Here is a 27,994-nt window from a genome sequence, read left to right on the forward strand (position 1 = left end):
AAGCAGTGTCCTCCATTTGAAATGATGTCAGAGAAGATTGTCCTTTATCTGATGCCTGTTCAAATCCTAAGAAGATGCCCATCGGTGGTTAGTGACCTGAATAGCCAGACCATAGTCTCCCACTCTACAATGAGGTGTATTTCTGTCTGATAGTAGCAATTATTTCTGCAAATGCATCCGTAGCCATTAATATATGCACATTCTATGCAAATTTGCATCCTCTTTTGACCTCCGCTCTTCTGCTGATGCGTGCCCTTCCTATTTTGGGAGCTGGTGAGTGGCACCCCTCCCAGCAAAACCTCCAACGTGAAGGGCAGATTTGGGGCCCTCCTCCTTTGGGACTAGGCGCATGGGCAACAAGCCAACGCACCTCTCCTCCATAAAAGCAGCCGTACAGATGTGTCATCCGGCTTCGGGAACAATCTGTTCGTTAAAATGGGGATCTATTTTTGAAGTGCCAAATTTCCGTCCCGGACGCTGCACACATGACAGATGGGAGAATGGCATGCACGGATCTTTACCACCTTTTTCAGAGCTTGGCAATGAGTAACTCGTTATGAGTAACTACTCACATGACATTATAAATAGTTACATGCAATTAATTGTTTTGCCCAGTAATAAACTCCTGAGACTAATGTATTATCAAAGGCTTTAATGGCCGGAATTACTGGGTTGTAGGTTTTCCAGGCTATATGGACATGTTCTAGAAGCATTCTCTCCTGATGTTTTGCCTGCATCTATGGCAAGCATCCTCAGAAGTTGTGAGGATGCAGCCTCAGGCCCTTTCCTTTTCACACTGAGGCATTTCTCCCACTGAGGCCTCTCTCCCACTGAAGCCTACCTCACAATGAGGGCTCTCTCAGACTAATGCCTCACTCACTGAGGCATTTCAGTCTGAGGGGTACTAAGCTACACACACACCTGCTTATACTGAACTGCTTAAGCAGTTGAGGGGGGAAAGGAAAGGGCCTGGGGCTGTTAGGAATGGTGGGAGTTGGAGTCGAAAACACCCGGAGGGCCCAAGTTTGCCCATGCCTGGTGTAGATGAAAGAAAACTATTGCTGTAGATAGGCATGGACAAACTTGGGCCCACCGGGTGTTTTGGACTCCAAGTCCCACCATTCCTAAGAGCCTCAGGCCCTTTCCTTTTCACACTGAGGCATTTCTCCCACTGAGGCCTCTCTCCCACTGAAGCCTACCTCACAATGAGGGCTCTCTCAGACTAATGCCTCACTCACTGAGGCATTTCTCTCAGTCTGAGGGCTACTAAGCTACACACACACCTGCTTATACTGAACTGCTTAAGAGGCTGAGGGGGGGAAAGAGCGGGTCTGGGGCTGTTAGGAATGGTGGGAGTTGGAGTCCAAAACACCTGGAGGGCCCAAGTCTGCCCAACTTGGGCCCTCCGGTAGTTTTGGACTCCAAGTCCCACCATTCCTAAGAGCCTCAGGCCCTTTCCTTTTCACACTGAGGCCTCTCTCCCACTGAGGCCTCTCTCCCACTGAAGCATACCTCACAATGAGGGCTCTCTCAGACCGATGCCTCACTCATTGAGGCGTTTCTCTCAGTCTGAGGGCTACTAAGTTACATGCACACCTGCTTATACTGAACTCCTTAAGCAGCTGAGGGGGGAAAGGAAAGGGGGACTCCAACTCCCACCATTCCTAACAGCCTGAGGCCCCTTCCTTTTCCTCCTCAGCCGCGAAGCGGCTGAAGGGGTAAAGGAAAGGGCCTGAGCCTGCGTCCTCACAACCTCTGAGGATGCTTGCTTGTATTTCTGGTGGTCTTCAGAAACCCTTTGGCAGGGAAGGCTGAAGGTCTCTCCATCTGTCCTTCTCTTCATTTTTTGGAAATAGAAGGGGAATCCTCTCACCAAACGCCCTCCTGCACTGTGATTGGCCATCCTCTCAGCCAAGGGAAGGGCTGTTTCTGAGACTCCAAGCGGGGAGGGGAGAGCAGGTGTGCTCGGCGCATGGCAGCGTGGTATGCATGTGTGGGCAAGGGAGAGCCGGAGATGTCACTGCCTTGGTCTTTTCATTATTGGCTGCTACTTCCCAGTGGATATCAGGTGGTGCAACACCAGCTAAACAGTATAACTTCTCTAGTGGTGTAGGGCGTAGACAACCTGTGATAGTGCGACATGTCTCATTAAGAGCCACATCCATTGTTTTAATGTGGTGAGATGTCTTCCAGCAGAGTAGCAAAGAACAAGGACAAATGTCTTCACTGTGTCTGGTTGTGATCTCCAGGTTGTGCCAGTCATCATTCAAATGATATTGATTCTAGCACCTACTTTTTGCTTGATAGTCAAGCAGTGCTTCTTGTAGGTTAGAGCACAGTCCAGGGTAACTCCCAGGTATTTGAGTGTGCTTCAATGCTTCAATGGGATTCCTTCCCAGGTAATCCTCAGAGCTCAAGATGCTTGTCTGTTCTTAAGATGAAAATCACATATCTGTGTTTTAGATGGATTAGGGATCAGCTGGTTTCCCCTGTAAGAGACAGTAAGAGCACCTAAAGCTTCTGAGAGCTTCTGTTCAATCATTTCAAAGCTCTCTACTTGTGTGGTGATGGCATGATCATCAGCATAGATGAAACGCTCCATCCCTTCTGTCAGTGACTGATCATTTGTGTAAATGTTGAACATGCATGCGAGCAATCACGCTCTCCTGAGGCAGGCCTTTTTATGTTTCCGCCATCTGCTTCTCTGGCCTTGGAACTCAACAAAAAGCTCCTGTTTTGTAGCAGATTTCCTATGAAGCGGGTGAGGTGGTCGTCCTTTGTGATATTGTAAGGTTTTCTCGGGAGAAGCAATAATTTATAGTGTCATAAGTTACTGACAGGGCTATGACAAACTCTATACTAATTGACCATGGATAACTGAAACCAAAGAATGTGAAGCCATTGATAAGGGGGGGGGGGGTGGTGGTTACATAATATTTGTGGATCTCTATTGACCACAAGTAACTGAAACTGTCTGAAGAAAACTTGTAGATAAGGAGGGGCTACCATAATTTGAAAGAGACTGTGCAATATATTTGTGTAAGATTGTCAAATTATACGAGGGTTGAATGAAAAGTAACTCCTCCACCTTCGTAACTCCTCAACAGATGGTAGTACTGGTATGTGGCAGGTACTGGCTTGTTCAGTAGACTCTCCTCTACATTTCCATTTTGGCAGGAAGCCTTAGCATTGAATGGTTGTGTTGATGTGAGTACTGTGTGTCGTTAGGTGAGAAAGTTTAAGGATGTTGATGTGACACCTTCTGCTGTCAAGAATTCAATGACTGCACGTTGCTTAAGTCACATTGACCAACCATCTGTGCAGGGTTTCATACTTCACACTTTAACAACACAACGGTTCAATGCTAAGGCTTCCCGCCAAAATGGAACTGTAGAGGAGAGTCTACTGAACAAGCCAGTACCTGCTGCATACCAGTACTGCTATCTGTTGAGGAGTTACGAAGGTGGAGGCATTAATTTTCATTCAACCCTTGTTTAAAACAGTACCCAATAGACTCCAGAAACTCGTTGGAGTTGTGTGATATCCTTGTGGGGTTTTTGTGTGTGAGGCAATTAGATTTTATAGGGTCCCATCAAATAGATTTCAAAAACACTGAGGTTGCATGTTATTGGGAGTGTTTACTGTAGAATGTGTGTGCACATGTGTCTGCAAGAGCATTTTTGTATGTACATATACTACGTGCAAAAGCCTGTCTTTGAAAATAAATGTGCCTGTGGCTCCTCACCCCAAATACACGTGCCTGTGCAAAGATGGGATTTCCAGCAAAGTTCAAACAGTAACATGCCTTCTGGGGCCACAGTTGCCTCAGCCTTTGTTTCTTTAGATCTTGTTGGACTTCAACGCATAGAATCCTTAGCTGTTGGGTGTTTGGAGAGTTGGAATTCAAAATAGTTGGAGGAGAAAACATGGTCAAGCAGTGTTCTGGGGCACCCTTACTCATAGTGGATTCAGCATGTCATACATGCTGAACCATTGAGTTCTGAGCTCCTACATCATAGATTTATAGAGTCAGAAGGGAAACCTACATCTCTACTGGTGTGCCAATAGTCCTTATTGGCACACCAGTAGAGATGTAGTTTCTTTCCCTTGGTATATGTCAACATGTTGTAGGACACGGAGGTCGGATCCATCTCCCTGCACACTGAGCAGCTACAAGGGTCTACTTAAAGTTGTTCTGTTTATTCAGGAACAAATAGTATGATCTTGGGCTCACTGCAACACACATGCAGTGATTGAAGAGAGAGAGGTATATGGACACTCGATAGCAGGTATTAGCAAACCCAGGCCCAGTGGCCGGATGCGGCCCCTTGGGCTCTTTTCTCAGACCCTCCTCTCTCTCACCATCCTATCCTTCCTTCCACCTTCCCTCCTTTCCCTTCCATGCTTTTGTCCTTCTCTCCTTCCCTCCTTCTCCTTCCTTCCTTCCTTCCTTCCTTCCTTCCTTCCTTCCTTCCTTCCTTCCTTCCTTCCTTCCTTCCTCCCCTCTCTCCCTCCCTCCCTCCCTCCCTCCCTCTCTCCTTCCTTCCTTCCTTCCTTCTCTCCCTCCCTCCCTCCCTCCCTCTTTCCCCTCTATTCCCTTCCATCCTTTTGTCCTTCCTTCCCTCCTCCCTCCATCCCTCCCTCTCTTCCTCTTTCTCCTTCATTCCTTCCCTTCTGTCTTTCCTTCCTTCTTTCATTCCTCCCTCCCTCCCTTCCCTCACTCCCTCTTTTCCCTCTATTCCCTTTTGTCCCTCCTTCCCTTCTCCCTCCATCCTCCCTCTTTCTCCTTCCTTCCTTCCCTTCTGTCTTTCCTTCTCTCTCTCTTTCCTTCCTTCCTCCCTTCCCTCTCTCCCTCTTTCTCCCTCCCTCCCTCCATTCCCTTCCATCCTTCCATCCTTCCTTCCTTCTCTTTTTCCCTCCTTCCTCCCTCCTTCCTTCTTTTCCTTTTGTCTTCCCTTCCATTTCTCTTTCCTCTCTCTTTCCCCTCTATTCCCTTGCATCCTTTTCTTTTCCCCCTCCCTCCATCCTCTCTCCCTCTTTCTCCCTCCCTCCCTCCATTCCCTTCCATCCTTTCGTCCTTCCTTCTTTTTTTCCTTCTTCCCTTCCTTCCACCATTCCTTCCGTCTACCCATCCTTCCTTTCCTATCCCTTCCTTCCTCCCTTTGTCTTCCCTTCCTTCTCTCTTTCCTCCCTCCCTTCCTTCTCTCCCTCCCCTCTTTCTCCCTCCATTCCCTTCCATCCTTTCATCCTTCCTTCCTTCTCTTTTTCCTTCCTCCTTCCCCTCCCTCCCTCCATTCCTTTTTGTCTTTCCTTCCTACTCTCTTTCCTTCCTCCTTAACTCCCTCCCTCTCTTACTTACCTCCTGCTTTCTGCTTCAATCCTTCCCTGCTATCCTTTTGTCCTTCCTTCATTCTCTCTTTCCTTCCTCCTTTCCTTCCTTCCTTCCTTTCCCAAGCAGCCAGTTCTCTTGGCAGAGAGTGCTAGCATGCAGACCCCAAGTTAGAAAGTTTGCCCATGCCTGCTCTATAGGTCGCAATGCTTACAATGGGGAGGACCTTGCACAAGAAGGTAATACAGATCCAAAAGCATGCAAGCTTAATCCATTATTTGAGAGTTCCACTGCTGAACAGTTCTCGCAGACATAGAATCATAAAGTTGGAAGAGACCTCATGGGCCATCCAGTCCAATCCCATTCTGCGAAGAAGCAGGACAATTGTATTCTAAGCACCCCCGACAGATGGCCATCCAGCCTCTGTTTCAAAGCCTCCAAAGAAGGAGCCACCACCACATTCTGAAGCAAAGAGTTCCACTGCTGAACAGCTCTCATGTTATTGAATCATAGAATCCTAGAGTTGGAAGAGACCTCCTGGGCCATCCAGTCCAACTCCATTCTGCCAAGAAGCAGGAAAATTGCATTCAAAGCACCCCTGACAGATGGCCAACCAGCCTCTATTTCAAAGCCTTCAAAGAAGGAGCCTCCACTTCACTCTGGGGCAGAGAGTTCCACTTCTGAACGTCTCTCACAGTCAGGAAGTTCTTCCTCATGTTCAGATGGAATCTCCTTTCCTAGGCAATTGCCTTTTGGGGAATAGAAAGCACCAGGAGAAAAGTAGAATGGGGCAGAGCAGTTGTGTCATGATGTCACAACCTCTAGATTCCAGATGCTGGCTCTGGGCACCACTTTCAGTTTATTTGTACCGACTAAAGCTGCAAAAAATGGTTGAGCCTTTAGCCACAGGCCGGTACATGGGATGGGGAGCACCAAGCACACCGAACCCCACAACCTTCTGTGCGGTGAAAGTCCTGCCTCTCCGAACTCTCCCAGGCTTTGTCCATCTTGTGTCTTGTAACTCATGTCTGTCTGTCTCTTTAGAATGACTCCTGGGGGAAGCAGTATTCCTATGCCCTGTTCAAGGCCATGAGCCACATGCTGTGCATCGGCTACGGACAGCAAGCCCCCAAGGGCATGTCCGACGTATGGCTCACCATGCTGAGCATGATCGTGGGGGCCACCTGCTATGCCATGTTCATCGGCCATGCCACGGCCCTCATCCAGTCCCTGGACTCCTCACGCCGACAGTATCAGGAGAAGGTAAGTTGTTTACTTTCAGGAGAGTGGGGGGATGCCATAGGCACCCTGACCTAAAATTGGGGGGTTACGTTGTGGCCCCCTCTAATTTTATGGACCACACAAGCTATTTTGTCTCTCTAGGGCCATGGGGCTGAAATTTTTTGGAAGTGCCAATTGGCCCAGGTACCTTCGTCAATATTTCTGCAGGGAAAGGGAATTACTTCTGGGTCGCTGTGAGTTTTTCGGGCTGTCTGGCCAAGTTCAAGAAGCATTCTCTCCTGACATTTCACCCACATCTATGACAGGCATCCTCAAAAGTTGTGAGGTCTGTTGGAATGATGTCCAGGGTGGGAGAAAGAACTCTTGTCCTTTTGAGGCAAGTGTGAATGTTGCCATTGGCCATCTTCATTAGCACTGAATGGCCTTGCAGCTTCAAAGTCTGGCTACAATTTAATTTTATATATCTGTGGAATGATGTCCAGGGTGGGAAAAAGAACTCTTGTCTGCTTGAGGCAAGTGTGAATGTTGCCATTGGCTACCTTGATTACCACTGAATGGCCTTGCAGCTCCAAAGTCTGTCTGCAAGTGAAGTTTATATATCAGTGGAAGGATGTCCAGGGTGGGAGAAAGAACTCTTGTCTGCTTGAGGCAAGTGTGAATGTTGCCATTGGCCATCGTCATTAGCATTGAATGGCCTTGCAGCTTCAAAGCCTGGCTGTAATTGAAGTTTATATATCTGTGAAATGATGTCCAGGGTGGGAGAGAGAACTCTTATCTACTTCAGGCAAGTGTGAATGTTGCCATTGGCCACCTTCATTAGCATTGAATGGCCTTGCAGCTTCAAAGCCTGGCTGTAATTGAAGTTTATCTATCTGTAGAATGATGTCCAGGATGTCTTGTCCGCTTGAGGCAAGTGTGAATGTTGCCATTGGCCACCTGGATTCGCATTAAATGGCCTTGTAGTTTCAAGGCTTGGCTGGTTGCTGCCTGGAACGATCCTTTGTTGGGAGATGTTAGCTGGCCCTGATTGATTCTTGTCTGGAATCCCCCTGTTATCCCCAGGCATCGGCCAGCCAGGCAATTAATTGTTGCAATTGATTAGGCTACCTTGATTAGGATTGAATGGCCTTGCAGCTTCAAAGCCTGGCTGGTTGCAGTCTGGGAGGAGCCTTTGTTGGGAGGTGTTAGCTGGCCCTGATTGTGACATTTTGCCCACATCTATGGCAGGCATCCTCAGAGGTTGTGAGTTCTGTTGGAAACTAGGCAAGTGGGATTTATATATCTGTGGAATGATGTCCAGGGTGGGAAAAAGAACTCTTGTCTGCTTGAGGAAAATGTGAATGTTGCAATTGGCCACCTTGATTATAAGTGGTTCTTATATATCTGTGGAATGTCCAAAGTGGGACAATTTCAACAGAAAGGAAAATACCATGAAAATGAACAAAATCTGGCTACCAGTATTTTAAAAATACTCTAAAATCAGGACAGTAAATAAAGAGCAACACTAAAAAAGCAGCCAGAATCAATCAGGTCCAGCTAACACTTCTCAACAAAAATCAGTGTTTCTCAGTCTGGGGGTCAGGACCCCTGGGGATTGTGAGGGGGTGTCAGAGGGGTTATCAAAGACCATCAGAAAATGTAATATTTTCTGTTGGTCATGGAGGTTCTGTGTGGGAAGTTTGGCCCAATTCTGTCATTGGTGGGGTTCAGAATGCTCTTTGATTGTAGGTGAACTATAAATCCCAGCAACTACAACTCACACATGTCAAGATCTATTTTCCCCAAACTCCACCAGTGTTCACATTTGAGCATATTGAGGATTTGTGCCATGTTTTGTCCAGATCTATCATTGTTTGAGTCCATAGTGGTCTCTGGATGAAGGTGAACTACAACTCCCAAACTCAAGGTCAATGCCCACCAAACCCTTCCAGTATTTTCTGTTGGTCATGGGAGTTCTATGTGCCAAGTTTGGCTCAATTCCATCATTGGTGGGGTTCAGAATGCTCTTTGATTGTAGCTGAACTATAAATCCCAGCAACTACAATTCGCATATGTCAAGGTCTATTTTCCCCAAAGTCCATCAGTGTTCACATTTGAGCATATTGAGGATTTGTGCCAAGTTTGTCCCAGATCCATCATTGTTTGAGTCCTCAGTGCTCTCTGGATGAAGGTGAACTACAACTCCAAAACTCAAGGTCAATGCCCACCAAACCCTTCCAGTATTTTCTCTTCGTCATGGGAGTTCTGTGTGCCAAGTTTGGTTCAATTCCATCGTTGGTGGGGTTCAGAATGCTCTTTGATTGCAGGTGAACTATAAATCCCAGCAACTACAACTCCCAAATGACAAAATCAATCCTCCCCGCAATAGAATCATAGAGTTGGAAGAGACCTCATGGGCCATCCGGTCCAACCCCATTCTGCCAAGAAGCAGGTAAACTTGCATTCAAAGCATCCCCGACAGATGGCCATCCAGCCTCTGTTTAAAAGCTTCCAAAGAAGGAGCCTCCACCACACTCCGGGGCAGAGAGTTCCACTGCTGAATGGCTCTCACAGTCAGGAAGTTCTTCCTCATGTTCAGGTGGAATCTCCTTTCTTGTAGTTTGAAGCCATTGCTCCATTGTGTCCTAGTCTCCAGGGCAGCAGAAAACAAGCTTGCTCCCTCCTCCCTAGGACTTCCTCTCATATACTTAATACATGACCATCATGTTTCCTCTCAGTCTTCTCTACTGAAGGCTAAACATGCCCAGCTCTTTAAGCCGCTCCTCATAGAATCATAGAATCAAAGAGTTGGAAGAGACCTCATGGGCCATCCAGTCCAACCCCATTCTGCCAAGAAGCAGGAATATTGCATTCAAATCACCCCTGACAGATGGCCATCCAGCCTCTGGGGCCAGAGAAGCTGACCCCCAGTAGGGAAGACTCCTATTTCTTCAGGAGTGTTGCAAATCCAAGGCTACCTGGATTGTGTAAGGAGATACATGCGACCTCCTTGTGCAATATTCTCCCGTATATCTTCCTGCATAACCAAGTGTTAACACCAGCAAATGTCACTGGTGGGATTCCAGCCGTTATGTAATGTTTTCCAGAAAATTAACCACGTTGTTCTTTTCCTTTGGAAAAGGTGCCATTTCCGAAAACATATTCTTCTTGTAGACCGAAAAATAATAGCAGCGGCAAACCCAACGCTGGTCCAGTGGGGCCGCTTCAAACTAATTAAATCAAATCCCGGCGGATTTCAGTGCTTTGGAATATATTTTTGGAAATCTTTTGGAGGCTAAAGATCAGAGAGACTGACTGCAGAATGCTTTTTGTGGGCGTCTCTAAGCAGCCGGTGTATTTACCGGCTTTCCAATGCAAAACAGTCATGAATAAGCAAAGCTCGCTCCTTTTTTTAATTTGGGGCCTCAAAGGAAGCTTCCCAGGCATCATGGCAAAGGTCCAATATATGGAATCCAACCCTGGAAAAACTGAAATTTCTGCAGCCTTCCATCTCCCAAAAAATATATTTAAGGGACATCAGAGTTGGGTGGGAATCCCAGGAGGGAAGATGGACCTCCAACCCTGGCATTAGCATTGAGATCCAGCAAAAGGGCACCATCATTTCTTGGGTTATTTCTGCAAATATAATAATAATAATAATAATAATAATAATAATAATAATAATTTGCTGTGCTTTTGTGTCAGTAAAATAATAATAATAATTATTATTATTATAATTATTATTACCCGCCTCTCCTCATGACTCATGGCAGGTTACAGAAGAATTAAAACATATAAATATTGCAAGCAAAGGTAAAGGTTTCCCCTGACATTAAGTCCAGATGTGTCCAACTCTGGGGAGTGGTGCTCATCTCCATTTATAGAGCCGGCGTTGTCCATGGACGCCTTCAAGGTCATGTGTGCATCATGACTGCATGGAGTGCTGTTACCTTCCCGCAGAAGCGGTACCTATTGATCTATTCACATTTGCATGTTTTTGAACTACTAAGTTGGCAGAAGCTGAGGCTGACAGCGGGAGCTCACCGCACTCTACGGATTCAAACCACTGACCTTTTGGTCAGCAAGTTCAGCAGCTCAGCGGTTTAACCTGCTGTGCCACTGGAGCTCCTGATCAGGAAGTAACTTTCAGAAAATGCAATAATCGAAGAGCTGGCGTTGTCCGTGGACACCACCAAGGTCATGTGTCCATCATGACTGCATGGAGTGCTGTTACCTTCCCGCAGAAGCGGTACCTATTGATCTATTCACATTTGCATGTTTTTGAAATGCTACATTGGCAGAAGCTGGGGCTCACAGCAGGAGCTCACCCTGCTCCCCGGATTTGAACTGGTTACCTTTTGGTCAGCAAGTTCAGCAGCTCAGTGGTTTAACCTTCTGTGCCACTGGAGCACCTGATCAGGAAGTAATTTTTAGAAAATGCAATAATCGAAGAGCTGGCGTTGTCACCTAGAGAAGACAATGATGCTGGGGAAAATGGAAGGAAAAAGGAAGAGGGGCTGACCAAGGGCAAGATGGATGGATGGATTGCATCCTTGAAGTGACTGGATTGACCTTGAAGGAGCTGGGGATGGTGACGGCCGACAGGGAACTCTGGCGTGGGCTGGTCCAGGAGGTCACCTAGAGAAGACAATGATGCTGGGGAAAATGGAAGGAAAAAGGAAGAGGAGCCGACCAAGGGCAAGATGGATGGATGGATGGCATCCTTGAAATGACTGGATTGACCTCGAAGGAGCAGGGGGTGGGGGTGGCTGACAGGGAGCTCTGGTGTGGGGTGGTCCAGGAGTTTGCCTAGAGAAAACAATGATGCTGGGGAAAGTGGAAGGAAAAAGGAAGAGGAACCGGCCAAGGGCAAGATGGATGGATGGCATCCTTGAAGTGACTGGATTGACCTTGAAGGAGCTGGGGGTGGTGACGGCTGACAGGGAGCTCTGGCATGGACTGGTCCAGGAGTTCACCTAGAGAAGATGATGATGCTGGGGAAAATGGAAGGAAAAAGGAAGAGGGGCTGACCAAGGGCAAGATGGATGGATGGCATCCTTGAAGTGACTGGATTGACCTTGAAGAAGCTGTGGGTGGTAACAGCTGACTGGGAGCTCTGGTGTGGGCTGGTCCAGGAGGTCACGAAGAGTCGGAAACGACTGAACGAATGGACAACAAAAATATTTATATAACACTGGGATTGTGGCGCATCTGGCTGAGTGTCAGCTGCATTAAGATCTCTCTGACCAAAAGGTCATGAGTTCGAAGCCAGCCCAGGTTGGAGTGGGCTTCCAACTAATTGTGTAGCCCGTTGTCGACCTTTGCAACCCAAAAGACAGTTGCATCTATCAAGTAGGAAAATAAGGTACCACCTTAAAAGTGTGGGGAGGCTAAAATTAACTAATTTATGAGGCCATAAAGAAGAACTCCAGCGGGGAAGCATGCGAGGAATGCGGAAGTACTTCATCAGTGTCGCAGATGGACAATGAAAGCGACAGCTCCCCTGGCGGCCAGAAAAAGTTAAATAGCCTCTGTGTATATCTTGCATATGTTGTACGTCAAAATTGGCATTGAATGTTTGCCATATATGTGTACACTGTAATCCGCCCTGAGTCCTCTGCGGGGTGAGAAGGGCTGAGTATAAAAGCTGTAAATAATAATAATAATAATAATAATAATAATAATAATAATAACAATAGCAAAGTTACAGTTATGAAGCACTGCCTGAACATCAAACAAAAAGTGGGTGCTAGAAACAATATCATACGAAAGCTGACTGGCACAACCTGGGGATCACAACCAGATACAGTGAAGACATCTGCCCTTGCGCTGTGCTACTCTGCTGCTGAGTATGCATGCCCTGTGTGGAACACATCTCACCACGCTAAAACAGTGGATGTGGCTCTTAATGAGACATACCGCATTATCACGGGGTGTCTGCGCCCTACACCACTGGAGAAACTACACTGCTTAGCTGGTATTGCACCACCTGACATCTGCCAGGAAGTAGCAGCCAATAGTGAAAGGTCCAAGGCAGTGACATCTCCAGCTCATCCCTTGTTTGGGTATCAGCCAGTACGTCAACGACTTAAATCAAGAAATAGTTTTCTTAGATCTACAGAGACACTCGCTGGAACACCCCAGCAAGCGAGAGTCCAAAAGTGGCAGGCTCAAACCCAGCACCTCAATCCGTGGGTGATACCAGATGAGAGACTCCCCCCTGGGCACACAGAAGACTGGGCGACTTGGAAGGCGCTGAACAGACTGCGCTCTGGCACCACGAGATGCAGAGCCAACCTCAAGAAATGGGGCCACAAAGTGGAATCCACGACATGCGAGTGTGGAGAAGAGCCAACCACTGACCACCTGCTGCAATGCAACCTAAGCTCTGCCACATGCAGAGTGGAGGACCTTCTTGCGGCAACACCAAGAAGGTAGCAAGGAAAATAATGTTATGGTTGGGGGGTCACCACAACATGAGCAACCGTATTAAGGGGTCGGGGCAATAGGAAGGTGGAGAACCACTAACTTAGCGATTAAAGACGTGTTTTGTAAGGTTATTTGAAAAGCATTATTCATTAGCTCTGTTCCCACTGTTTCCCTTTGGCCCTGACCCCCATGAATGTAAATGCGGGAGCGTGATGCTTAACCAAGCCGGCGATGTGTGAGCCGGGCATCAACAGAGGCCTTCCACGGTGTCACGTTCGATGTCTCTCTGGATTCACTGCAGAGAAATGTATTTCTCCGGCCTGTCGACATGAGGATATTCAGCCAAACAAGAGGGGAAAGCATTCTGTTCCCTTCGGGAGGCCGTGGCGAGGAATAATGCATCACCAAACTAATATTTACTTCCAGCCTTGCTGGAGCTTGAGCAGCAGCTAGTTGGAATGAGGACACTTGGTGATTTGGAGCTCCACCATTCAATTAAGTCTGCGGGGAATATGTGTCCAATCCAATGGAAGATATTTTCAGCAGAGCTGTGCTACTTTCAACAAGTCTGTGGCCGAAGGAGCCAATCAGGATGCGGGAAGGATGGTAACAGGGAAAGAAAAGGGGAGGGGGGCATTAAGCGGCCGGCTTAAAGACCTCCCCCGGCGGCGGTCCATTGGTCGAGCAACTGCTTGCTATTAACAAGCAGATTGCCTTATCAAAAGCAAGGCTACCTGGATTGAGTCAGCCCTTTAATAACAAGCCTCCTGCATCTCAGGTGGGCCTTGCCTCTTTTAAAGGCTCACCTGGAATCCCTTGAGGGCACCGCTGCAGGAATAAGATGCAAATTGGGTTGTTGTAGGTTTTTTCGGGCTATATGGCCATGGTCTAGAGGCATTTTCTCCTGACGTTTCGCCTGCATCTGTGGCAAGCATCCTCAGAGGTAGTGAGGTACTGAGGATGCTTGCCATAGATGCAGGCGAAACGTCAGGAGAGAATGCCTCTAGACCAGTGGTTCTCAACCTTCCTAATGCCGTGACCCCTTAATACAGTCCCTCATGTTGTGGTGACCCCCAACCATAACATTGTTTTTGTTGCTACTTCATAACAGTCATTTCACTACTGTTATAAATCATAATGTAAATATCAGATATGCAGTTTCATTCACTGGACCAAACTGGGCACAAATACCCAATGCATCCACATGTAAATGCTAGTGGGGTTGGGGGAGGATTGATTTTGTAATTTTGGAGTTGTAGTTGCTGGGATTTATAGTTCACCTATAATCAAATAGCATTCTGAACTCCACCAACGATGGATTTGAACCTAATTTGCCATACAGAACTCCCATGACCAACGGAAAACATTGGAAGGATTTGGTGGGTATTGACCTTGAGTTTGGGAGTTGTAGTTCACCTATATCCAGAGAGCACTGTGGACTCACGCAATGGTGGATCTCGACCAAACTTGGCACAAATACTCAATATGCGCAAATGTTAACACTGGTGGAGCCTGGCGAAAATAGACCTTGACTTTTGGGATTGTAGTTGTTGGGATTTATAGTTCATTACAATCAAAGAACATTCTGAACTCCAGCAATGATAGAATTGGCTCAAATTTCCCATATAGAATCCCCATGACCATCAGAAAATACTGTGTTTTCTGATGGTCATTGGCGACCCCTCTGACATCCCTTCGTGACCCCCTCAGGGGTCCTGACCCCCAGGTTGAGAAACACTGCTCTAGACCATGGCCATATAGCACGAAAAAACCTACAACAACCCAGTGATTCCGGCCATGAAAGCTTTCGACAATACAAGATGCAATTATTTCAGATTACTTTGCAGAAGTAATCACATGTACAATTCCAAGAGTAAATAATTATCATCGTGATTGCAATTTGAAAAAGAACTCTGTGCTGTTTGGGTTGTTGTAGGTTTTTTTCAGGCTATATGGCCATGTTCTAGAGGCATTCTCTCCTGACGTTTCGCCTGCATCTATGGCAAGCATCCTTAGAGGTTGTGAGGTCTGTTGGAACTAGGAAAAGGGGTTTATATATCTGTGGAAAGACCAGGGTGGGACAAAGGATTCTTGTCTGCTGGAGCTCGGTGTGAATGTCTCATCTGGAGAGGCCCTGCTCGCGATCCCACCTGCGTCGCAGGCGCGTCTGGTGGGGACGAGGGACAGGGCCTTTTCTGTGGTAGCCCCCGACTTTGGAATACCCTCCCCAAGGACATCAGACAAGCCCCTACACTGGCAGTCTTTAGGAAGAGTTTGAAGACCTGGCTGTTCCGGTGTGCCTTTCCAGAATAGGAAACTCCAGCAATATGTCCAAGAAGCACTTTAGTAAAGATTTAAGACTGTCTGCACATTGCACTTACCCTTTTTTCACTTGTTATACTCAGCACTTTTTAATCTGTACCCATTACATTTGGCCCAGCCCTCGTTTTATCATGTTATGGTGTATTGTCTTGTTGTTTACTGTTATTGCTTAACATTTTGATTTGCATGAAATGTTATGTATATTGTTATGCTGTTGTTTTTATTGAGACCTTGGCCTTTGTAAGCCGCATCGAGTCCTGCGGGAGATGTTAGCGGGGTACAAGTAAAGTTAATAATAATAATAATAATAATAATAATAATAATAATAATGTTTCAACTGACTACCTTGATTAGCATTTGATAGCCTGGCAGTGTCTGGAGCAATCTTTTGTTGAGAGGTGATTAGATGTCCCTGCTTGTTTTCCCTCTGTTGTTTTGCTGTTTTTTGTGTGTTTCTTGCCAGTATCAGTAATTACAATTGTTATTTTCCAGCCCATCCATGGATATATACAAGGACCCATCCTGGTCAACCGCTGGCAGAAACGTATCACAGAGTTTCACTGGAGAATTGAGAAAATACCTTAGACAGGAGACCTCTTAGAATGTTTGGAGGGCATTTTCTAGGTCCTCCAAACTGATTCTGTGGTCAGCTTCCTAATGATCAGGTAGAGATTCCACCTGAACATTAGGAAGAACTTCCTGACTGTGAGAGCTGTTCAGCAGTGGAACTCTCTGCCCCAGGAGTGGAGGCTCCTCCTTTGGAGGCTTTGAAACAGAGGCTGGATGACCATCTGCCGGGGGTGCTTTGAATGCAATTTTCCCACTTCTTGGCAGATTGGGGTTGGACTGGATGCCCCACAAGTTCTTTTCCAACTCTAGGATTCTATGATTCTGTTGGAAGTTATCATCCAGCCATAGAATCATGGAGTTGGAAGAGTCCACAATGGCTACCCAGTAGTTTGCACAGCAATCGACTAGGGTTGGAAGTCCTAGAACAGTGTTTCTCAACCTTCCTAATGCCGCAACCCTTAATACAGTTCCTCATGTTGTGGTGACCCCCAACCATAACACTATTTTTGTTGCTACTCCATAAATGTCATTTTGCTACTGTTGTGAATAGTAATGTAAATATCTGATAGGCAGGATGGATTTTCATTCACTGGATCAAGTTTGGCACAAATACTTAATACGCCCAAATTTGGTGGGGTTGGGGAGGATTGATTGTGTCATTTGGAAGTTGTAGGTGTTGGGATTTATAGTTCACCTACAATCAAAGAGCATTCTGAACTCCACCAACAATGGAATTGAACCAAACTTGGCACACAGAACTCCCATGACCACAAGAAAACACTGGGAGGGTTTGGTGGGCATTGACCTTGAGTTTTGGAGTTGTCGTTCATCTACATCTAGAGAGCACTGTGGACTCAAACAATGATGGATCTGGACCAAACTTGGCACGAATACTCACATCTGCCCAAATGCGAAGACCATTACATTTGGGAGTTGTAGTTGCTGGGATTTATAGTTCACCTACAATCAAAGAGCATTCTGAATGCCACCAAGGATGGAACTGAACCAAACTTCACACACAGAACTCTCATGACCAACAGAAAATACTGGGTTTGGTAGGCTTGACCTTCAGTTTTGGAGTTGTAGTTCACCTACATCCAGAGAGCACTGTGGACTCAAACAATGGCTCTGGACCAGACTTGGAACAAATACTCAATATGCCCAATTGTGAACACTGGTGGAGTTTGGGGAAAATTGACATTGACATTTGGGAGTTGTAGTTGCTGGGATTTATAGTTCACTTGCAATCAAAGAGCATTCTGAACCCACCAATGACAGAATTGGGGCAAACTTCCCACACAGAACCCCCATGACCAATGGAAAATACTGTGTTTTCTGGTGGTCTTTGGCTACCCTTCTGACACCCCCTTTGTGTCCCCCCCAGGTGTTTTGACCCCCAGGTTGGGAAACTCTGGTGTAGATGCGCCCCAAGTTCACTGAGATCAATACAGTCGTCCTTCTACATTTGTGCTTCTGCCTTAGAGAGGACACCTCTTAGAATGTGTGGGGGCCATTTTCTTGGTCCTCCAAACTGATTTGATGGTCAACTTCTGTTGGAAGTCTGTTCAGCACCTTCCAAGTCGCCCAGTTTTCTGTGTACCCAGTCTTCTGTGTGCCCAGGGGGGAGTCTCTCATTTGGTGTCAGCCATTGGTTGAGGTTCTGGGTTTGAGCCTGCCACTTTTGGACTCTCGCTTGCTGAGGTGTTCCAGTGCGTGTCTCTGTAGATCTTAGAAAACTATTTCGTGATTTAAGTCATTGATGTGCTGGCTGATACCCAAACAAGGGATGAGCTGGAGATGTCTCTGACTTGGTCCTTTCAATATTGGCTGCTACTTCCCAGCGGATGTCAGGTGGTGCAATACCGATTAAACAGTGTAATTTCTCTAGTGGTGTATGGCACAGACACCCCATGATAATGCGGCATGTCTCATTAAGAGCCACATCCACTGTTTTACTGTGGTGAGATGTGTTCCACACTGGGCATGCATACTCAGCAGCAGAGTAGCATAGCACAAGGGCAGATGTCTTCACTGTGTCTGGTCGTGATCCCCAGGTTGTGCCAGTCAGCTTTCGTATGATATTTTTTCTAGCGCCCACTTTTTGCTTGATACTCAGGCAGTGCTTCTTGTAGGTCAGGGCACGGTCCAGGGTGACTCCCAGGTATTTGGGTGTGCTGCAATGGTCTCCGAATCTCTAGGTGCCCTTACCGCATACTACAGGGGAAACCAGCTGATCCCTAACCCATCTAAAACACAGACATGTGCCTTTCACCTTAAGAACAGACAAGCATCCCAAGCTTTGAGGATGACCTGGGAAGGAATCCCACTGGAGCATTGCAGCGCACCCAAATACCTGGGAGTCACCCTGGACCGTGTCCTGACCCACCCCAGGCTGAAGATCCCTGATAACAAATTGCCCTCAGAAGTTCGGTCTGCAATGAATAACACAGAGTGCCTTATATATCTCAATTTTCTGATTCTTTACTCTCAAACGACATCTTTTTCTCCCTGTGGATGCCCTCACCACTGGGCCGTTTTGCTTTGCCAAGGGTGCTTTGGAACCTGTTGTCAATGCAAAATAAATGTTTGTGAAGTTCTTAAGACTCCGGGGGGGCTTGGCGCTTTGGAGAGGGAAGCGCGCACGGGTCCGTGCTGTCATTCCTCATTTGAGCATCTGCAGGAGCCTGCCAACCTGCTTGAGATAAGAGGCATCAAAGAGGGGGAAAATGGTGCTTTGCAGGTACAAGGTTCAATCCAGTGCAGTCTCCGCTCCAGGGGTTGATTTGTATTTTTATGGCATTTCAATTCTCTGCTTCCTGAAATTCAGAGGCGAGATGGAAAAACAGTCAGTTCACCTGCCCTAACTGTTGGTTTTCTAGCTGACATGATAGATGTGGTATGTTGTTTTACTTTCAGGCCCAACTCAACTGCATAAGTAGGTGGACACTAATGCATAAGTATAAGTAGGTGGCCAGTAATGCCTATACGGCTCCGGTCCAGCGTACCTGTCCGAATGTATCTCCTCCTACATCCCACCTCGGAGTTTAAGCTCTTCTGGGGAGGCCCTGCTCTCGGCCCCGTCTCTGTCGCAAACGTGCTTGGCAGGGACAAGGGACGGGGCCTTCTTGGTGGTGGCTCCCTGCCTGTGGAATTCACTCCCCGAGGAAATTAGGTCATCTTTATCCCTCCCCAAGTTAAAAACATGGATGTGGGACCAGGCCTTTGGGCAATTAAGCGGATAATGACAATAATAATGTTGTCAATGGCTTGGAAATGGATTATGGATAAGTTGAGGGAGCATTCAACCACAGTTTTTGGCTAAAAATGGCCACCAGAGTGATAATTCCTAGCAGATTTTAATTGCATTGTTTTAATGTTTTTAACTATGTATAATTGTTGACTGTTTGTTTTTACTATTGAGGCATCAAATTGGAATCCGTCCTGAGTGTCCCCCCCCCCCCCAGGGGGTTGAGAAGGGTGGAGTACAAATATTCAAAATAAATAAATAAGATGGCAATGTTAATAGTGTGCAATTGAAGGTACTGTAGATATGAGGGTAGAAGTCCAGGAAACGTTAAAGGAGAAAATGATGCATATTGTTATGACCTATGCATATGTTGATGGTCATTCTTATTGGGGTGATGTAGATGCTTGGAGCCACCGTAGTGAAAGTAATGAAGGTAAAGTAACAGTATTTCATGCAGTCGTGCCAGCCACATAACCTTGGCGGTGTCTATGGACGATGCCGGCTCTTCGATTTTGCATTATCTAAGAGTTACTTCCTGATCAGGAGCTCCGGTGGTGCAACAGGTTAAACCGCTGAGCTGTTGAACTTGCTGACCAAAAGGTCAGTGGTTTGAATCCAGGGAGCAGGGTGAGCTCCCGCTGTTAGCCCTAGCTTCTGTCAACCTAGCAGTTCAAAAACATGCAAAAGTGAGTAGATCAATAGTTACCGCTCCTGCGGGAAGGTAGCAGTCATGCTGGCCACATGACCTTGGTGGTGTCTATGGACAATGCCGGCTCTTCGATTATGGTATTTTCTAAGAGTTACTTCCTGATCAGGACCTCCAGTAGCACAGCAGGTTAAACTGCTGAGCTGCTGAACTTGCTGATTGAAAGTTGACAGTTCAAATCTGGGGAGCAGGGTTAGCTCCCACTGTTAGCCCCAGCTTCTGCCAACCTAGCAGTTCAAAAACATGCAAATGTGAATACATCGATAGGTACTGCTTTGGCAGGAAGGCACCAGTCCTCCATGCAGTCATGGTGGCCACATGACCTTGGAGGTGTCTGTGGACAACGCCGGCTCTTCAGGTTAGAAATGGAGATGATTGCCTTAATGTACAGGAAAAACCTTTATCTTTTATAGACAAGTATTCATCGTATGTGTGTAAGAGAGAGAGCCAGTGTGTGTTAGGAAGGGAATACACATTGAGTTTGGGCTCCATCTCCGTCAGCATACAGCCCCAATAGATTTCATCCGCCTGGGAGCAAATATGCTCAGAGAGAAACAAACATTCCCACCCATCTGCCCATAAGCAGCCGTGGAGCAGATTTCCCACTGCTTGGATTCAAGTCGGAAGGCGGGGGAACGTCTGAATTTCAGGCCTTGCCATTAGCATTCATGAATATTTCCAGCCCTCTCCTCTGTCAGCAGCTGGAGACAAATGGCAGTGAAATTCCAGGAAACCCAACCCGCATCCCCTTGGCATCTGTGCATACGTTATGCTCTTCTCCCTGATCGCTGCCCCTGTGGAGCGGTTAGCATGCAAGGCATTGCCAGGGTGGGCCATCCCTCCTGCAGATGAGCAAGAGCTCTGTTTGCAGAGTACTGTGCATAATAGGCATTGGGAATTATGTAAGGATGGAGGGCGGGTGGGTTTCGCAGATGTTGCTAGACTTCAGCTCCGATCACTTTGGGGTCATAATATTTATCTCGGCCACTTCTGTGAGAGGTTGGACTAAAAGCAGTGCTGGGACTTGGACCATCCCTTGGCCAAAATCATGTTTTATTGCCTGTGTGCCTTTCTGCTCAGTTTCAGAGCTCGTTCCAGCTTTGTGTTCACTTGGGAAATACAGTAGGCTTGATATTTCAGACCTAGGACCCAAGGCATGGCCATTGGTGATATTGGCTGGGGATGCTGGGAATCCAAGCTGAACTGGAGCAAGCATGGGCAAGCATTCTAACTCTGAGCCCACATGGAGGGCTGGAGCGGGGTGGCCGGGCTGGAAGGGAGGGGGTTCTCCCCAAGCCCCCTCCCTGCCCTTTCCTCCCCTCCTCTTCTCTTTCAGAGGCAGAAAGTGAAGGAAAGACAGGAAACATTTGGATCCTAAAAGGGTTGGCCTTGGTCAGGATGAGATGGTGGACGGGAGAGAAAAAGTGTATTCATGAGACTCCATACTGCCTATTCCTGATGTAGAATTCTAAAGCTGGAAGAGCCCCCAAGGGCCATCCAGTCCAACCCTGTGCAATGCAAGAAGGCACAATCAAAGCACCCCCAATAGACAGCCTCCAAGGAAAAGCCTCCAGAGAAAGAGACTCCATAACACTCCAAGCCTCCTATGACACTCTCCAGGAAGAAAGGGTGAAAGGGTGGAAAGGAAGGATGGAAGGAGAAAGAGGGAGAGAGGGAGGGAAGGGAGAAGGAAGGAAAGACGGATGGAAGGAAGGAAGGAGAGGAAGGAGGAAAGGAAGGAAAAAGAAAAAGAAGAAAGGATGAAAGGGTGGGATGGAAGGATGGAAGGAGAAAGAGGGAGAGAGGGAGGGAAGGGAGAAGGAAGGAAAGACGGATGGAAGGAAGGAAGGAAGGAGGGAGGGAGAGAGAGGAGGAAAGGAAGGAGGAAAAAGAGAAGGAAGAAAGGATGAAAGGTTGGAAAGGAAGAATGGAAGGAGAAAGAGGGAGAGAGGGAGGGAAGGGAGAAGGAAGGAAAGACGGATGGAAGGAAGGAAGGAGGGAGAGGAAGGAGGAAAGGAAGGAGGAAAAAGAGAAGGAAGAAAGGATGAAAGGGTGGAAGGGAAAGATGGAAGGAGAAAGAGGGAGAGAGGGAGGGAAGGGAGAAGGAAGGAAAGACGGATGGAAGGAAGGAAGGAGGAAAGGAAGGAGGAAAAAGAGAAGGAAGAAAGGATGAAAGGGTGGAAAGGAAGGATGGAAGGAGAAAGAGGGAGAGAGGGAGGGAAGGGAGAAGGAAGGAAAGACGGATGGAAGGAAGGAAGGAGAGGAAGGAGGAAAGGAAGGAAAATGAAAAGGAAGAAAGGATGAAAGGGTGGAAAGGAAGGATGGAAGGAGAAAGAGGGAGAGAGAGAGGGAAGGGAGAAGGAAGGAAAGACGGATGGAAGGAAGGAGGGAGAGGAAGGAGGAAAGGAAGGAGGAAAAAGAGAAGGAAGAAAGGATGAAAGGGTTGAAAGGAAGGATGGAAGGAGAAAGAGGGAGAGAGGGAGGGAAGGGAGAAGGAAGGGAAGACGGATGGAAGGAAGGAGGGAGAGGAAGGAGGAAAGGAAGGAGGAAAGGATGAAAGGGTGGAAAGGAAGGATGAAAGGAGAAAGAGGGAGAGAGAGAGGGAAGGGAGAAGGAAGGAAAGACGGATGGAAGGAAGGAGGGAGAGGAAGGAGGAAAGGAAGGAGGAAAAAGAGAAGGAAGAAGGGTGAAAGGGTTGAAAGGAAGGATGGAAGGAGAAAGAGGGAGAGAGGGAGGGAAGGGAGAAGGAAGGAAAGACGGATGGAAGGAAGGAGGGAGAGGAAGGAGGAAAGGAAGGAGGAAAAAGAGAAGGAAGAAAGGATGAAAAGGTGGAAAGGAAGGATGGAAGGAGAAAGAGGGAGAGAGGGAGGGAAGGGAGAAGGAAGGAAAGACGGATGGAAGGAAGGAGGGAGGGAGAGGAAGGAGGAAAGGAGGGAGGAAAAAGAGAAGGAAGAAAGGATGAAAGGGTGGAAAGGAAGGATGGAAGGAAGGAGAAAGAGGGAGAGAGGGAGGGAAGGGAGAAGGAAGGAAAGACGATGGAAGGAAGGAAGGAGGGAGAGGAAGGAGGAAAGGAAGGAGGAAAAAGAGAAGGAAGAAAGGATGAAAAGGTGGAAAGGAAGGATGGAAGGAGAAAGAGGAAGAGAGGGAGGGAAGGGAGAAGGAAGGAAAGACGGATGGAAGGAAGGAAGGAGGGAGAGGAAGGAGGAAAGGAAGGAGGAAAAAGAGAAGGAAGAAAGGGTGGAAGGGTGGAAAGGAAGGATGGAAGGAGAAAGAGGGAGAGAGGGAGGGAAGGGAGAAGGAAGGAAAGACAGATGGAAGGAAGGAAGGAGGGAGAGGAAGGAGGAAAGGAAAGAGGAAAAAGAGAAGGAAGAAAGGATGAAAGGGTGGAAGGGAAGGAAGGAAGGTGAAAGAGGGAGGTAAAGAAGGGAGGTAAGGGTGGAAGGAGGAAGGAAAGAGAGAAGGAAGGATAGGATGGTGATAGAGAGGAGGGGCTGAGAAAAGACCCAAGGGGCCGCATCCACCCCCAGACCTGGGTTTGCCCAAACCTGCTCTGGAGGGTCTCATGCCCCCACATCTATGCTGCAGGGATAATGAACATTCACAACCCTCAACTCAAACCCATAGTCCTTTTTGCTTTTTTGTCCTGTTTGTACCCAAATCACTTAATTATGGCCAGATCCTGACCAGATAAATAGTTATTAATGCAAATATCAAGAGTGTTGAGCTATAGCATGCTAGTATGAAGGAGCCTGTCCTTATACCTTTGGCCCCACTCATCAAAGGTGGACCCCATAAACGTTTAGAAATAAATGTGGCCCTTTGTGTTCCAAACAGGTTCCCTGCCCTTGAAATAAGCTGTATTTCCAGTGTGCCAACACCAGTTCATTTGGCAAAGGAGAGAAAGGGTAAAAATGCACCCTTCCCAGTAAGCTGAGGCAAAAGCAAATTGCTGCATCCTCTCTTAGCTTGTGTCTCCTTCTTTGTTTATGGGACTTATCATCTTAAGCAGATGTGGATGTGGCTTGGCTACATGAGTCCCAGTTAGAAACTGTGAAACGCTAATGGTTTTGCTGGGAAACTGGAGACCAGAGTTTCTCAACCTTCCTAATGCCGCGACCCCTTAATGCAGTTCCTCATGTTGTGGTGACTCCCAACCATCACATTATTTTCGTTGCTACTTCATAACTCTCATTTTGCAAATGTCTGATATGCAGGATGTATTTTCATTCACTGGACCAAATTGGGCACAAATACCTGATATACCCACATTTGAATACAGGTGGGGATGGGGAGGGGCATGATTTTGTCATTTGGGAGTTGTAGTTGCTGGAATTTATAGTTCACCTCCAATCAAAGAGCATTCTGAACTCCACCAATGATGGAATTGAACCAAACTTGGCACACAGGACTCCCAAGACCAACAGAAAATAATGGAAGGGTTTGGTGGACATTGATCTTGAGTTTTGGAGTTATAGTTCACCTACATCCAGAGAGCACTGAGGACTCAAACAATGTTGGATCTGGACCAAACTTGCCACGAATACTCAACATGCCCAATTGGTGGAGTTTGGGGAAAATAGACCTTGACTGTTGGGAGTTGTAGTTGCTGGGATTTATAATTCACCTACAATCAAAGAGCATTCTGAACTCCACCAACAATGGAATTGAACTAAACTTGGCACACAGAACTCTCATGACCAACAGAAAATACTGGAAGGATTTTGTGCGCATTCACCTTGAGTTTGGGAGTTGTAGTTCACCTACATCCAGAGAGTGCTGTGGACTCAAACAATGATGAATCTGGACCAAATTTGGCACAAATGCTCAACATGCCCAAATGTGAACACTGGTGGAGTTTGGGGAAAATAGACCTTGATATTTAGGAGTTGTAGTTGCTGGGAATTATAGTTCAGCTACAATAAAAAAATCATTCTGAACCCCACCAACTAGAGCATTGGGCCAAACTTCCCACACAGAACCCGCATGACCAACATTGTATTGTCGAAGGCTTTCATGGCTGGAATCACTGGGTTGTGGTGGGTTTTTCAGGCTGTCTGGCCATGTTCCAGAAGCATTCTCTCCTGACGTTTTGCCTGCATCTATGGCAAGCATCCTCAGAGGTTGTGAGGTTCCAGAATGCTTCTGTAACATGTCCATACAGCCTGAAATACCCAGAAAACACTGTGTTTTCTGATGGTTTTTGGTGACCCCTCTGTGTCGTTGCCCCCCCCCCCCCCCCGGGTTCTCAACCTCCAGGTTGAATAACGCTGCTTTAGACCAAAACAGGAACTTTTCCAAGCTCTGCCCATCGAGTCTTTATCGCAATGGAAGACATAATGCTAAAGTCCCAGGGCTTCCTTTGCGCCAGGATAGATCCTCTTCCCTTGATCTCGAGGGTTCAGCCTTGGGCCACGAGCCAACCCAGTCATAAGCTTCGTCAATTCTAATGAGTCTTTTCTTTGGCAGCCTTCTTAATTAGTCATACAGAGCTGTGTGCTGCCTGGGCACCCTTGGGCATGTGCAAAGTGCTTCTCCTGCACCACTGAACAATTATAGCTCTCCTCCCACCCCAATACTGTGGGAAAGAAGTGCTTTAAGGTCATGGCATCTGGGTATCTTTGAGACTTGGGGGGTTCTCTCTTTTTAGAAATTCTGCAGTGTCCGGAGGTCTCATTTGGGGGGGAAAGTAGGGCAGGGTCAAGAGGAGTCAAAGCAGGTCAGGACCCAGAGCTAAAAGGTATTGCCATTCCTGGTTACAGTGTGTTTTTTAAAAAAAATAATCATTGCTCTGGGCAATTTTGTAAAAAGCAGCCCATTAAGCTATTTGCAGTGTGACTATACAGTGTGCTCCCTTTTATTCCCCCCCCCCCCCAAAGGATAATGATCTTGAATAACAAGACTAATCCTAGAATCCTAGAGTTGGAAGAGACCCCATGGGCCATCCAGTCCAACCCCATTCAGCCAAGAAGCAGGGAAATCACATTCAAAGCACCCCCACAAATGGCCATCCAGCCTTCCAGTTTCTCATTTAGTCCTACTCATGTATTTTTTCCAACTTGGCCATAATTAGCCACAATACTAGATGCCAAGCTGTCCCTTTAAGAGCCAAGAATTGGTATCCATTTCCTTCTTTTTTTATATAAGACAAGCTGTACCCGCCATGCATTGCTGTGGCCAACTTTCCCTCCCTCTTTCTCTCCTTTCTTTCTTTCTTTCTTTCTTTCTTTCTTTCTTTCTCTCCCTTGCTCTATCCTTCGTTCACCCATTTTTCTTTCCCTTCTCTTTCTCTCCTTTCTTCCTTCTCTACCTCTTTCCTTCCTTCCTTTGCTTTTTGGTTCCATCTTTCCTTCTCTCTTTCCTTCCCTCCCTCCCTCTTTCTCTCCTACTTTCTTTCTCTCCTTCTTTCCCTTGCTCTGTCCTTCCTTCACCCATTTTTCTTTCCCTTCTCTTTCTCTCCTTTCTTCCTTCTCTACCTCCTTCCTTCCTTTGCATTTTGGTTCCATCCTTCCTTCTCTCTTTCCTTCCTTCCCTCCATCCCTCTTTTTTGCCTTCTTTCCTTCTCTCCTTCCTTCCTTCCTTCTCTCTTTCCTACCTTCCTTTTCTACCTCTTTCCTGCCTTCCCCCCTTTTTCTTTCCCCTCTCTTTCTCTTTTCTTCCTTCTTTACTCTTTCCTTCCTTTGATTCCCTCCTTCCTTCTCTCCTTCCTTCCTTCCTTCCTTCCTTCCTTCCTTCCTTCCTTCCTTCCTTCCTTCCTCCCTTCCTTCCTTCCCTCCCTCTCTCAAAAAGAAAACACACACACACACACAAAGTTTGCAAACTTGGCATTATACTAAATGTCCTTTGACCAGTAACTGGCTACTTGGAGTGCCTCTGGTGTGGCTGTGAGAAAGCCCTCCATTGTGCATGTGCCAGGGCTTGGGTTGCATTGTTGTGGACTACACTGTGTGGCCAGCCGGTTCTGCATCTTGTGGTGCCAGAGTGCAGTCTGTTCAGTGCTTTCCAGGTCGCCCAGTTTCCTGTGTGCCCGGGGGGAGGGGGGGGGAGTCTTTCATTTGGCATCAGCCATTGATTGAGGTTCTGGGTTTGAGCCTGCCACTTTTGGACTCTCGCTTGCTGAGGTGTTCCAGCGAGTCTCTCTGTAGATCTTAGAAAACTATTTCTTGATTTAAGTTGTTGATGTACTGGCTGATACCCAAACAGGGGATGAGCTGGAGATGTCTCTGCCTTGGTCCTTTCACTATTGGCTGCTACTTCCCGGCGGATGTCAGGTGGTGCAATACCGGCTAAGCAGTGTAATTTCTCCAGTGGTGTAGGGCGCAGACACTCGTGATAATGTGGCATGTCTCATTAAGAGCCACATCCACTGTTTTACTGTGGTGAGATGTGTTCCACACTGGACATGCATACTCAACAGCAGAGTAGCGTAGCACAAGGGCAGATGCCTTCACTGTGTCTGGTTGTGATCCCCAGGTTGTGCCAGTCAGCTTTCATATGATATTGTTTCTGATCCACTTTTTGCTTGATATTCAGGCAGTGCTTCTTGTAGGTCAGAGAAAGCTCCATGGTAACTACCAGGTATTTGGGTGTGCTGCAATGCTCCAGTGGGATTCCTTCCCAGGTCATCCTCAAAGCTCAAAATGCTTGTCTGTTCTTAAGATGAAAAGCACATGTCTGTGTTTTTAGATGGATTAGGAATCAGCTGGTTTTCCCTGAAATAGGCAGTAAAAGCACCTAAAGCTTCGGAGCGCGTCTGTTCAACCATCTCAAAGCTCCTTGCTTGAGCGGTGATGGCACGATCGTCAGCATAGATGAAACTCTCTGTCCCTTCTGGCAGTGACTGGTCATTTGTGTAAACATTGAACATGGATGGAGCAAGAACTCTCCCCTGAATCTATGGAGGGCTGAGTGTATAGCATTCAGGTTCATGGGTGTTGCGCATTTTATCGCAATTGAGACGCTTTAATGTTTTCCGTTTTCTTCCTATGTAGTACAAGCAAGTGGAGCAGTACATGTCCTTCCACAAGCTTCCGGCGGAGATGCGTCAGAGGATCCACGATTACTATGAGCACCGCTACCAGGGCAAGATGTTTGATGAGGAGAGCATCCTGGGAGAACTGAGCGAACCCTTGAGAGAGGTGAGCAATGCTGGAATGGGGCAGGCAGATCCTTC

The 27,994-nt window shown here is 47.1% G+C and overlaps 1 protein-coding gene across 2 annotated transcripts in view; it reads left to right on the forward strand.

Annotated features, from left to right (window-relative positions):
* HCN4 (hyperpolarization activated cyclic nucleotide gated potassium channel 4) overlaps window positions 1-27,994 on the forward strand; it is a 151,109-nt gene that overhangs the window by 113,479 nt on the left and 9,636 nt on the right. Inside the window, exons 4-5 of one of the 2 annotated variants that reach the window (XM_060755260.2) lie at window positions 6,374-6,592; window positions 27,813-27,959. In XM_060755260.2, coding sequence (XP_060611243.2) covers window positions 6,374-6,592; window positions 27,813-27,959 — 366 coding nt within the window. The remainder of the gene's footprint in view (window positions 1-6,373; window positions 6,593-27,812; window positions 27,960-27,994) is intronic. The other variant, XM_067471409.1, reaches the window with a different exon arrangement.

Source organism: Anolis sagrei, chromosome 9 (genome assembly GCF_037176765.1).
Source record: "Anolis sagrei isolate rAnoSag1 chromosome 9, rAnoSag1.mat, whole genome shotgun sequence".
In the NCBI taxonomy this organism is placed as follows: Eukaryota; Metazoa; Chordata; class Lepidosauria; order Squamata; family Dactyloidae; genus Anolis; species Anolis sagrei.